Source organism: Callospermophilus lateralis, chromosome 2, assembly GCF_048772815.1.
Source record: "Callospermophilus lateralis isolate mCalLat2 chromosome 2, mCalLat2.hap1, whole genome shotgun sequence".
NCBI lineage: Eukaryota > Metazoa > Chordata > Mammalia > Rodentia > Sciuridae > Callospermophilus > Callospermophilus lateralis.
This window is the reverse complement of record NC_135306.1, coordinates 106590173-106603592: the sequence shown is the minus strand read 5'-3', so window position 1 is coordinate 106603592 and position 13420 is coordinate 106590173. Positions and strand designations below refer to the sequence as shown.

The 13420-nt window shown below is 43.0% G+C and overlaps 1 protein-coding gene across 1 annotated transcript in view; it reads left to right on the top strand.

The window, feature by feature from the left end:
* Window positions 1-13420, top strand: part of Sorl1 (sortilin related receptor 1) — a 159199-nt gene that overhangs the window by 78312 nt on the left and 67467 nt on the right. Inside the window, exons 13-18 of the mRNA XM_076846252.2 lie at window positions 220-398; window positions 1966-2152; window positions 5539-5667; window positions 6146-6231; window positions 10576-10748; window positions 11450-11581. Coding sequence (XP_076702367.1) covers window positions 220-398; window positions 1966-2152; window positions 5539-5667; window positions 6146-6231; window positions 10576-10748; window positions 11450-11581 — 886 coding nt within the window. The remainder of the gene's footprint in view (window positions 1-219; window positions 399-1965; window positions 2153-5538; window positions 5668-6145; window positions 6232-10575; window positions 10749-11449; window positions 11582-13420) is intronic.

The window sequence follows — 13420 nt, the reverse complement described above, 5'->3', positions numbered from 1 at the left end:
TACTCTAATTTTGGCCATTTGGGGCCCCATCAGCTGGTTCCTGTGTCCTCTTGAGGTGATTGCATTAGCTCAGGCTTCCTTGCTTTCTGACACAAACATGACTGCTCCACAGTAACCAGGAGCAGACATTTCCCAAGAGCTCCTGGCGATGTGATGTAGAAACCAAGCTCTGATGGTTGAGACTGTAACTGTATCATTCCTTTTATTTGCATTGGGCAGATACAGTACAAATGAAGGGGAGACCTGGAAGACGTTCATTTTCTCTGAGAAGCCCGTGTTTGTGTATGGGCTCCTCACGGAACCCGGGGAGAAGAGCACTGTCTTCACCATCTTTGGCTCGAACAAGGAGAATGTCCACAGCTGGCTTATCCTCCAGGTCAATGCCACTGATGCCTTGGGTAAGCTGTAGCCCCCTGGGCTCTTTGTCCAACATGTTGATTGACTTCCTGATGTGTGCAAAGCATCAGCTTGGGAACTACGTCCTCAGAAGAGATTGTGATTCATTGGGGGAAATGGGCATCTTTAAGTCAGAGAAAAACACAGGGAGGTAATATGAAGGCTTACTCAATCCTTAATAGGATTGTGTATTCTTTATATTGTGGTTACATTGTACAGTCCTGGCACACAATCGGTCTGAATATTTGGCTCTTGAATATGTGGATGGATGGATGGATGGGTGGATGGATGGATGGATGGATGGATGAATGAATAAAAAAAAAAACATTTTCCAAATCAGCAGTTCCAAGGTGAGGTACCCAGTGAGTGTGCTTCACTGTGGAAGGCAAAGTGCTCAGTGACGCAGGGTCCTCTGAAAGCTGTCCAGAGCCCAGTCATGATCTGCTAGTGTAGATACAGGACAGGTAAGTAAGCAAGGAGGAGGGAAGCTTGTCAGCATCCCCTCACACTCCCCATGTTCTGCTTTTTTCTTCTTCTCTGCTGTGGCCAACATTATTCCAGCTGCACAGAGTTCCTGGTGTCATCTCACCTCCACCCATTTAACCTCTGCTAGTAGAAACCCCTTTCATGTCTCAGAATCCAACACACTTGCTACTGGTATCTCAACCAGAAGACACCTCCCCTCTTTTCTATGCCCAGAAATAAGTGTTGGGCGTGCCTGGAATTGTGAATTTGTGTTTATCATTCCCCATGTGCCATCTTCCATCAATTAGCTCATAAGACCCTTAAAAGCAAGCGCATGTTCTGTGTATGTTTTATTCCTACTGGGTGGCCTCGTTGCCTCATAGGCAGTAGGGTTTTACTCAGTCTTTACTCTTTGAATGGCATTGAATTGACAATTGTGCATCTTCTTCACGTAGAATTTAATCTGAACAAAGACACTTGGAAAAAAAGATGCAAGTTACTAGAATAGACATAGGCATGCTCTGGAGTTCCTGCAGGAATCACCCTGCTGACATTCTTAGTGGATATGGGCAGGTGGGGTGACTCTACAGGTTGTCTCACCACTCCTCAGCATCTTCCACAGACATACTGCACTTCCAAGTAGGGCAAGCATTGTCTGCAGTGCTCTTGGGCCCTACTTCAGGTGTGCCTGCGCCACAAGAGGAAGCAGGCAGGGAACAGTAACCCCGAATGACATCATCACTGAGCTCTCAGCCTGCCCTCTAGTTTCCTAGGAGAGAAATGCCCTTGTGTACCTATTTTTAAAGGAAACTGATGACTATCTTAAAATAATTCAGAATTTTGGTGCTAAAAAGGGGCTTCTTCTCCCCAGTTTCCTCAGATGAGTGTTTGGGTTTCCAGCTGCATTGTTTTCATTTGTGTGGGTGCTGCCCAGCTTCAGCATGAGCCCATTAGAGGCTCGGGATAGTGCCCAAGCTCTGCACCTGTTGGATGGCAGTGGGATGCACAGGAAGTGGGGGACAGTGCTGAGATGGGTGGCGAGACAGGAAATCCTACATGGGCCTATGGGCCTGGCTCTGATGCTCAGTGCTTTCTTTTCTTCAGGGGTTCCCTGCACAGAGAATGACTACAAACTGTGGTCACCATCGGATGAGCGGGGGAATGAGTGTTTGCTAGGGCACAAGACTGTTTTCAAGCGGAGGACCCCCCATGCGACATGCTTTAATGGAGAAGACTTTGACAGACCCGTGGTTGTGTCCAACTGCTCCTGCACCCGGCAGGACTATGAATGGTTCGTTATTCAATTCGGGGCATCAAGTTGTATTTTTTTCACTCAACAGACATGGTCCCATCCCCTGAGGACAGGAATAGAAGAAAATAAATATTTAGTAAGCATCTTTTATGTGCCCAGAACTATGCTAGGCACTTAACACATAAGTTGTTCTCCTTAATTCTGTAGGCCTTGTAAGGCAGCAGAGGCATATTAACCCAGAGAACTCATTTATTCAGAAATTCAGAGCCCTGGGATTTGTTTCTAGGAGGGTGTCCCAAAATGGGAAATGCTGCAGGTTTCATTATAGGTAACTTGTTTTTCTTAGGACCCCTATCCCACAGGGATTTATTTCCTCATCTAAAATGTTAAAATATATATAAATATATATATATATGATTCATTTATTATTGCTAGAGGAAAATATCCAAGGCACTCCTAGAAACATTAAAAGTAGAAGGAGGAAGAGGTGACTCTTTTCATTCTATTGTGATCTTTGAAAGGAAGGGGAGAGCTGTGATTTGCAGTTGGGGAATCGGGAAATCTTTAGAGGAAGCCCTGGTGTAGATGGTCTTTAAGGAGACATCTGGGTATGTGTCCAGGGAACTCTAAGACCATGCAACAGTGGACAGTATGGGGCAGGAATGGTGGTGGTGGTTTAGTTGGAGCAACTCGTTGGGTGACTGCAGCAGAGGCAGGGAGCAGAGACGAAGTAGAAAATGACAGAAGCAGTAGGAGTGGAGGCCCTGAAGGGAATGGACCTCATTCCGTAAGCAGGAAGGGCCTTGATGACTTCTGAGGTGAGTTGGTTAAAACAATGCTTAACTATAGGAAGATGATTCTAGCAATTGAGTGGACAGGATTTCTGATCTCCCTAACAGTCTGTCTTCAGCAGGAAAGTGTTGTAGGGGTATCAGTAGAACTTTGTCTTAAACATATTCAGAGCTTACATTTCAGTGTTTGCTGGGGCACCAAGGAGCTAAGTTTTGTTTGGGACAGTGCCACACTTATCTAATTAAAGCCAAAACCCTGTAATGGGTTCTAGATTAGAGGTTAGAAGAGGCATCTATATAAATGTTTTAGGCTTTCTAGGTCACATGAAGTCTATGGTCTCAGTTGTAGCTACTCAGCTATGCACAGCATGGATAAAAGAAAGCAGTGGGTATAGCTATGATTCAATAAAACTTTATTAAAAAACAGCCCACTATGTCTGACCACTTCTAGACCATGCTCTGAAACTTGTAGGTGTGAATCACCTGGGGTCTTATTAAAATGCAAATTCTGCCTCAGGAGTTCTGGGGAACTGTAGTTCTGTCAGGCTCTCAGGTGAAATGATGCTACTTATCTGCATATCTGGCCTTAGAGCAGCAAGACTTAGAACATGTAGGACATTGCCTTCAGTGCCTACTGCCAAGGTCACAGCACAGATGCTTGAGTATTCTCAGAACTTGATATCTCCTGAGGATCTTGGAACCAGTCTCCCTGTAGTATTGAGGGGGGTTCTTTACTTCAAAATAAAATTAAGACTAAATAAAAATGCAGAAGAAAATCCAACAACTCTTTAGGGTTCTTCCTTGACTGCTATTATACTTAAAAACAAAAACCAAATGCTAAGATCCTCTTTCTCTGCCTACCCCCTGCCAAACAAAAATGTAAACAAGTAGAACTTGGTGTGCCTTCCTGGGAGACTGGTGGGCCCCAGCTGGTCTACCATGCCTTCCCTATCTGGCTTGCTGGAACCTGCTGAGTGCTTATCCCTGTTTTGTGTTTTTATTATAGACCAGAATAACTACCTGCTCTGCCCCTCATGGAGTTGGGCTGTAGGCCGTGTGAGAGCAAGGGACTGAGTGTGCTAGGAAAATGGTGACAGGCTTTTATATCAGGTTGTGCTCTGTTTCTGTTTGCTGCTAGGAAGGGGCCAGCTTGGCAGCATAGCTTTTGAAGTGTTTGATGGGATAGGACTGTGGCACTGAAAAGGGTAACGGTCTCAAGATGGACAGCAGGAGATGAGATGAGAACAAGCAAGCTGAGATATCTGCTTGTGAGCTCAGCCATTGATTGACAACTGAATTTAAAAGGCTATTTCTGATAGTCCTTTCAGACCCCACTGAGAAGCCCAGTTTTCAGCCCATTCATTTACTGCTTTCACATGGCCAAGACATTGTGACTTTGAAATTCTTGATGTGCCTCCTAGTAAGCAGTACATTTTGTATTATGACCCTGTACCTCATGTATGTGTGCGTGCGCTTGCGCGTGCACGCGCGCACACACACGCACATCATTAAAACAGAAGCTTTATGGGACAATATTTAAATGTGCCATGCCTTTTGTTTTCTTCCATTCTTTTGGGGGAGGGAGGAAGCTGGGCGTGGCCCTCTAAAGTGCTTTCTCAGCCACCAAGTTGAGACTGCAGTCACACAAAGCTGCCTAAGAATTGGGCACCTTGATTTGGAGGCAAATAAGTAATTAGTTAATGCTTCATCCAGTCCCTAAAAAGATGTAAAATATCCTTTTGGTAGGAACTGATTGAACGAATTAGACCTGTTTGATAGAATAATAGAACTTGTCGCCTTTAGAACAATATTCTACAAATTGCTAAATGTTGATTATGTAATACAAATGACTTTGCCCTGTGTTTGGTTGTACTTTTCATATTATAAGCATTTAATACATATTTATTGAATTAAATATAGTAAGTGAAGCTTTTCAAGCAGAGCATATAAATGTGGATGATCCCTTTGAGTTACAGAATTGACAGCTTGGGTGAGGCTTAGAAAATCGCTGCCTGGCTCTAGAGTTGTCAGATGTAGCTCAGAGCAGCAGTGAGGGCAGAGCTGACGCACAGGTGCTGCCCATGGAGCAGGGAGGCTTGGTCCATGTGACCCCCAGATTGTCAGAGATCTTCTGAAGCCAGCTATTGTATCCCAGAGTGTAGCAGCCCAAGTGGTTTAGACAGTATGTGGGCAGGGTCTTCAGTGGCATTGAGGCTTTAGTCAAAATAATTTTGTTTTATAAAATTCTTTTTAAACTTTTCTTTTAATTCTTCTGGTTAGGTCAATAGAAAGTTTCACTGAATGCTAGTAATTCTTTAACTTTTGTTAATCCCTTTTAGCCAAGAAGAGAAGGCACAACTAGGATCTGCATAAAATTAATATTATTTGGTTCGGGGTATCAGGATTTGTATTGTTTTGTTCTGTTTATGGCATGTAATAGTGGTTTTCCAATTCTGGTTTGGATAAAAATTGTCTTTTGCAGATGTGCTTAAGTGTAAAAAATGAGTATTCTTTAAAGTGGCATGTCAAATAACCCATAATACAAGTGATGGTGTGGTAAAAGGAACAGGGTTGAAACTGAAGTGCCTGAAGTTTGTAAAGCAGTGGCCTGAACTAAACCCAATTGCCTTTCAGTGACTTTGGCTTCAAGATGAGTGAAGATTTGTCCCTAGAAGTGTGTGTTCCAGACCCAGAGTTCTCCGGAAAGTCCTACTCCCCGCCTGTGCCTTGTCTTGTGGGCTCTACCTATCGGAGAACAAGAGGGTATGTATCACACAGGTTGCCAAGTGAGGTGCACACGGGGTCTGCACAGAGAGTGAGAATCTAGGACCACCTGGGCTTCTTTCACTTTCTACATTGTAGAACTCTAATTTATCAGATTGTAAATAGCAGGGCAGGTTTAAAATGGTGGTGCCTGCAGACTCTCCTGTTCCCGGAGAGAAAACACTTGCAAGTCCGTAAGCTTTTCTGCAACATGAAAGTCATAAATGTCAGCAAGGACACATCTTGAGAGGAGTCCATTGACTATGTCTAAATGTTTTGCCCAGACCAGTGCACTAAATGGCCTGGGCCTATTGAGTCAATTATGAGCAGAACTGACCTTCCTCCTCATGCTGTAGGGAAATGTGTGGGTGGAATCTGTTGTCCTTGGTGGCAATTGTGTTCCCAGTTGGGGGTCCTTCCATGACTGATCTTTGGTGTTTCTGACCTCTTACTTTGTGTGTGCATGGGGGGTTGACAGCTACCGGAAGATTTCTGGGGATACCTGCAGTGGAGGAGACGTTGAAGCACGACTGGAAGGAGAGCTGGTTCCTTGTCCCCTGGCAGGTGAGAGGCAATTTCTTCTCTAGGGCTTCTTGAAATATCATTGAAGTCTTACCTGGATCTTACCTCAGTCAGGCTTGTGGCTCTTCTAACTTAGTGGAGAAAAAATAAACGAAATTACAAGCATCAGAGTTCCCTTTTCCTCTTAAGATTAGCATCCAAACTAAATTTATATATAGACTTGCATCTTTAAAGGAATGGAAAATATTTAGTATGGGCTCAGTTTTTTGAAGGAAATCCCTCTGTTCATTGAAAAGTGTGTGTTTGGTGACTGTTGTGTGCTAGGCCCTGGGTGGGGGCCAAGGATGCCCACAGGCTTTTGTGTTCTTCATCTGTTGTTGCCGTTGAGCCGTTGAATTTAAAGACACCTATGGCTTCATAGGAGGTAACTTAGTGGTTTGTCTTAATTTTGTAATAATTATAGCTAGTATATTAATGGAATTTTGCAGATTTTAATGTACTTTTCCATGCATAGGCAGTTTAATCCTTTGAACACCCAAATGAAGCACATATTATCAGCTTCACTTAATATGTACATATCTATGAAAAAGCAAGCATGTCCAGAAGAGAGGATAAGATAACTTACCCAAGGTCACATATCCAGTAAGTGACAGAGTTAAAATTCAAACTCTTGGGTCAATTCCTTTCATTGGACATCACCCAAATGGCATTCCTATTATTCAGAAGATCATTATTCCTACTAATTTTGGAAGACTTCTTTGGGATGATTACACATGCCATAAAGGTGTACTATATTCCAAAATGTGTTTCAGATTGATTTTCTGGGAATGTAACATGGATATTTGTTACACAGACATGAAATTATAATACCTTAAAAAAGAGTTAACCTCGTGGCCTCTCTTCTTTCTTCACTCTGCTTCTTATTCATTCAGATCTTCCTTCTTCCCTGTGAACCCTTCTCTTGCTCACTCTGCTCGGTGAGGGCAGAGGATGAGCTGACTTCCATAGTGTGGTGTGGTGTCCAGTGGAACAGCCACAGGTGCCAAATGAGTCATGAAAGCAGCGTGTAGGGCAGAGCAGCCTCTCCTGCTCCCTGTTGCCAACTTGCACTGGTGTTTTTCATGTAAGCTCATTAGTCCTTTAATTTAATCTTCCATCACTACCAGAGTAATTAACATACTTCACCGTGGAGACTTAAAAAAGAACTACTGCTTCAGCAGATTCCTACAAATGAGCAGATAATATTCAGATATTCCCCTCACAAGTGCTGTTATTGATGAGGACTTGGTGAGGAGGCTTTGAGTGATGGCTCTAAAGGACCTAGAGTACATACTTTTGTTATAAATATTTCCAAAGATAATTCAGCAAGGGACAAAACAGTTTGTATAAAGCCATCAAAACTGGCAGGAAAGCTATTTTCTCTTTTGATAGGAGGGTAGAATAAGGAATGAAGTAGAAAAGTCTCATTTCAGTATAAACCACCTCCTAAATGTCAAAGAAGCAGCAGAAGGCTAAAAAAGAAAGGAAATAGAAGGCAGGGAAGTACCCAGAAAGAAAAAGATGTTTTCTTAAGGCTAATGGGAACCAGAACATTTTGCAAAGATGAGGTAGTCTGGGCATCTGGAAGGATTTTTATAATGCAGTAATTTTTCTTCCTTTTGATTACTCTTAAAAACACACATTTCCAGGCTGTGCTTACATATGGCTGGCACCGGCCAAGCATTCTGTTCCTTTTCTAGATTAGGCATTATATGCTGAGGCACTGCATGCTGCTCTCTGTCTAATTCTGAAGCAGGTTTTTCTGGACTTGGGCTCTTCTTTGTTTCTTGGAAGAAATAAAGTGCCATGGGAACTACAGGGACAACTGAAAGGAGGCATTTGATTATCATTTGATAGCTTAGAAGCTTTTGAAGTAAAGTGAGCCCCAAAGAAAAGAAGGCATACTTACCTATTAAAAACTGTAGGTGGATTCACTTTTTGAGGTATTGTTTCTCCTGATGGAGTCCAGAGGGGGCTAATCCAGGCATGCAGCACTGGGAGTCACATCTTGGTCCCACGTGCATCACACTGTCAAATGGATGCTTACTTTTTTTTTTTCTTCATTTTTAAAGAACTTTTTACTGTTAGACTCTCTGGGGAGATGACTCAAGTTAACAAATATCCAAATATAGGGACAGACTCAAAAAATAGCATCTCAGCATCATCCTTAAGCCTGGCTTCTCCTAATCCTCCTTTGTCTAATCCCTCTCTGGGTGCCATTGTGGCACTCCTCTGGGTTTTGCCTGTGAGGTTTGTTTTCTCCAACTTCTCTGGGTTGGGTGCTCACATTTATTCATTTGTTACAAAGGATTTTACAGAGAATGCAGGTAAACAGCAATGAGCGTGCTGGGTGAGGTGGCGGGGTGTGAAGCTTCTGTCCCCTTGCTGGGTGCACTGCCCTCCATGCACCTCCATGGGTTGGGCTGACCGAAGCTCCAACATGGAGACTTGACTGTCAACAGAGTTGCTGAGGTTTTGCTCCTCTCCACTCGTGTGGAAGAGCCTGGATGTCTTCCACGCTGTTTCCTAGGTGGAAAAGAAAGAGTGCTAGGTTTTCCTGTTACTGATTGTCTGACTTAGGTAAATCTCTTCAGCCGCATAGGCCTCTATTTCTGTGTCTTAAAAAGTGGCAACCTAAGGATGTAGCTCAGTGGTAGAACTTGTTTAGCACCTGCAAGGCCCTGGCTTTGATCCTTAGTGTGTGCGTGTGCGCATGTATGCACACACACAAAATACAAAAGAGCAGCAGCAGGAGGAGCTGGGGTCCCACTGTTTTCTTTATGTAGATCATTAGTGTCTACATAAAAAGAGGCATCATAGTTGTCATGTTTTAAAATATAGACTATGAATACCTAGGTTCAGATCTTGGTTCTGCCACTTACTAGTTGTATGGTGTTAGACAAGTAACTTTCTGGTCGCAGTTTTCTCATTTGCAAAACTGGGTTCATGATAGCTCTTCTGTCATGCAGTTGTTGGGAGGATTAAGCAGTGCCTAGGATGTGGCAAGTACATTGCATGTATGTTGAGCAGAAAGAAAGTCTTTGTGATGATTATGTAGCAAAATATTTTGTAAATAGTCCAGAACAATTGTATTATTTTGAAAATCTGGCAAGTTGGTATGATTGCCACATGTCATTGTGAACAATATGAATGAACAAACTGGTTAGAAAACTTAGTATTATGGTCTGGATGTGAGGTAGCCTCTAAAAGCTCATGTGAGACAATGCAGGGATGTTCAGAGGTGAAACGGTTAGATTTGAGAGCTGTAACCTACTCAGTGGATTAATCTGTTTGATGGATTCATAATCTGAAAATCTTAATGGGTGGTAACTGTAAGCAGGTAGTGTGTGGCTGGAGGAGAGGCTCCCTGGGAGGGTGCCTTTGGGGTTTTATATTTTGCCCCTGGCACTTGCTTTTGCTGTTTCCCAGCTGCTGTGAGCTGATAGCTTTTCTCCACCTTGACCTTCTGCCATGATGTTCTGCCTTAGCTTGGGCCCAGAACAATGGAACCACTCATCCATGGACTGAACCTCTGAAACATGAACTCAAACTTTTCCTTCCCTAAGTTGTTCTTGCAGGTATTTTGGTCATAGAGATGAAAAGCTGACACAGTTAGTTCCAAGTCTTCAGTGACTAATGGCGTCTGGTTAATGAGATTATGATGTTGTTATTCAGGCTTCCTTCACGATAACTAGTTCCAAAAATAACCAACTGGGAAAGGTTTATTTTAGCTCACAATTTTAGAGGTGTCAGTCCATGAATGGTGGCCATGAACCAAAAGAGCAGCAGCAGGAGGAGCTGGGGTCCCACTGTTCTCTTAAAGGTCACACTCCCAGTGACCTAAAACCTGTGAGGCCCCACTTCTTAAATGTCCATCACTTTCAAATAGCATCAAGCTGAAGACCAAGCCCTTAACTCATGGGTCTTTGGGTACACTCCAGATCCAGGTTATTGTGTGGTGCTATGGGACAGTCAGATGGAGAGAGAGAACATGGTGATTGGTCTCATTGATATTGGCAAGTGTGACTCTGAAGGCTTAGAGGTGGAATGCAAAGTGTGGATACTGAAGCAAGTATACTGGGGTATCTAGATTTAAAAAAAAAAAATCTAACCGGTAAAACATTTGCGGATGAAGAAACAGATTCACTGGCATTCAAATAACTGCTCAAGGCAGAAATATCCATGATATGCCTTCCAGGTTTGGATTCCTAGTTTTTTTCACTTGATCTAGACCATGTAACAGTGGTGTTGAAGTTTGTGTATTTAAGAAAAAAAAAAAAGGTCAGATCAGCTAGGAGCTCTTCAGCATCCCCCAGGTCCACTCTCCGTTGCTTGTGTATCTGGCAGAGGAGAACGAATTCATCCTGTACGCCATGCGGAAGTCCATCCACCGCTATGACCTCGCCTCTGGAGCCACAGAGCAGTTGCCTCTTAGTGGGCTGAGGGCAGCTGTGGCCCTGGATTTTGACTATGAACGAAACTGCTTATATTGGTCTGACCTAGCCTTGGATATCATCCAGGTGAGTCAGCCATTGGTCTGCTTCTGGGGGTTACAAAGCTGGGGATCAGATTTCATCCACATACATGCTAGGCAAGCTGTCTATTACTGAGCTCTTCCCGCAGCCCAAATCCATGCATTTTAAAGGAGAGTTTATCTTTATTCATTGTCTATGTAATCATTTTAGAAACACAACTCCAACAACTTTTACCTATATTCTTAACCCAACAGAAATTATACAGTGTCTGGGTATCTTGGGGGTGAGGAAGGGGGTGACCGTGAGTATAGCTGTCCCAAGGATAGCACCTGATGGCTAAGAGCCTCACAAGGGAAGAGCAGCTGTGAAGGCAGATACAGGAACTCAGAAATAGCAGCAGTTTGGTTTCATTAGTTTTAAAAGCAGACACATGCATCTGAGTAATCTCTGACCTCATTAAAGTGATATAGCACATAGTTTAGTAACCAATGTTCATGACGCTAATGCAGAGAAATATAAAGGATTAAATTCTGTTCATTGTTTTGTTTAAAACAGGAAACCATAATACATTTTGGAAATGCCCTTATTAAAACTCAGCTTCATGTGTCTGGAAAATTTAACAGTGTAAAACATCTCATCCCTTGGCAATCCAGCCAGCTGAATAAAGAGTTACTGTCCACGAGACTGATTTGGCAGAAGATATCTGAGCATTTCACAGTATTTACTGCTGTTTTTTCTCTCTCTAGCGCCTCTGTTTGAATGGGAGTACAGGGCAAGAGGTGATCATCGATTCTGGCCTGGAGACAGTGGAAGCTTTGGCCTTTGAACCTCTCAGCCAGTTACTTTACTGGGTGGATGCTGGCTTCAAGAAGATTGAGGTATGTGTATCCCCATGTTTTTCTTGATTAAATGAGCAGGGGAGCACCTGGGCTTTGATCCAGATTTGACACAGGGGTGGGAGCCAGTGTGTTAAATTACTCTGGCAATTTTCTAAGAATTTCCAAAGAATGGAAAGGCTGAGCCCTTAGGAGAAGGGGAAAGGAGGGGAGGGTTGGTCTCAGAATGATTACTCACTGCCATAAAAGTCCCAGGTGAGAACATGGTGTCTGATGTCATCAGAGATAACGTCATTAAGATAACTGAAAGTTTATACTTTGGCTAACAGAAGCATAATATAATAACAATAATGATAATGATGCCATATTGGTAACAGTCCAGTAATAATGCTAGAGTAATAATGACAGTGTCATCATCATCATTATTATCTGTAATATACAGATATTATTGTCTATAATTTAGCTACCCCCAAAACGTATTCAACCTTACATGTGCAAGGCAACATGAGAATAATAAATTACTTATACACCACCAAAAACATTGGGTTGAGGAATATAGGTCCGCCCAATTCCTGAAGGTAGTGCTGAGGTCAGGGACACTATCTCAGCAGCTCTTTGTACTGGTGCTACATGGAAGTATAGCATGCGGATCTTCAAAATGGGAAGTATAGTAAAAGCAGGGAGGTTCAGAGCCAAGTGAGGTTGCAAGACCAAAGAAACACTTGAGAGGAGCTTCGAGTTCAAGCTTTACCCTACCAGCTAAGTGATACGGTGCAAGGAACTCGGCTTCTTTAGCTTCCGTCTCTTCATGTGTCAAATGAAGATTGATTTATTCACTCAGCCATTTGACAAGTGCTTTGGTGCATGATATGTGATAGCTCTGATCTTAGGCTCTAATGATGCCACACTGGGCAAGAAGACCTTGTGCAAGTTCCTGTTCTGATAGACCTTAAGTGTTAATAAGGACAAAATGATAAAGAAATAAAGAAACCAGTTCTGTTGTGATGAGTGCTGCAAAGAACTTAAATGCAGGTGGTGTGATTACATGGGTGGGGAGTGGAGCATTAGGAAAGGCAGACAGGGGAGGCCTTCTGAGGCTGTGGCATCTGAGCTCAGCCTGCTGGTTGCAGTGTGCCCCTCACTGGGATGCTGACAGAAGTGAACAAGATGCAGAGTGCCTGATATCTACCAAGTGCTGCCTTAGTGGTTTTGTTATTGCTATATCTGTCCTTTATTTACTTATGTGTTGCCAGAACTTTGTGAGGTGCTAGAAAAATGCATCTGCCCTTTCATAGGCTTGTTGAGTGACTCCTGCGTAACTCAAATACTGTTTGTGCAAAGTGGTATAGAATGAGTCCACAAGCTCTTGGATGAGGTGGGTTAGAAGAGTTAGGAAGGGAGGTCAACCCAGAGCTGTTTTGAAGAAAAGTTACTGTGTGTTTAGAGCAAGTAGTCGGGAGGGCAGGCCTGCGATGAGTATGGCGGGAGCAGAGTAGTGAGTATATATCAGACTCGAGGATCGTGGGGACTGTGCAGCTAGAGTGGAAGAGGGAGAACGTGGGGCTTGGTCTTGGACTTTTCATTGCAAGGCTGCTACATAGAGAATGGGCTGTATTGGGCCATTGGTGGAGGGTAGAGTAACATGGGTGTGTTAAATAAATAACACAAGATTAAGTGGGTTTCACATCAGTGGATTAAAAATATTCAAAAACCAAAACGAAACTGTACTGAGCATGTACAGACCTTTTTTCCTGTCACGATTCTCTAAACAATACTATAACAATTATTTACACAGGATTTACATTGTATTAGGTATTATAAGTAGTCTGGAGAGGATTTATAGTATATAGGAGAATGTGTGTAGGTTACAGGCAAATGCTT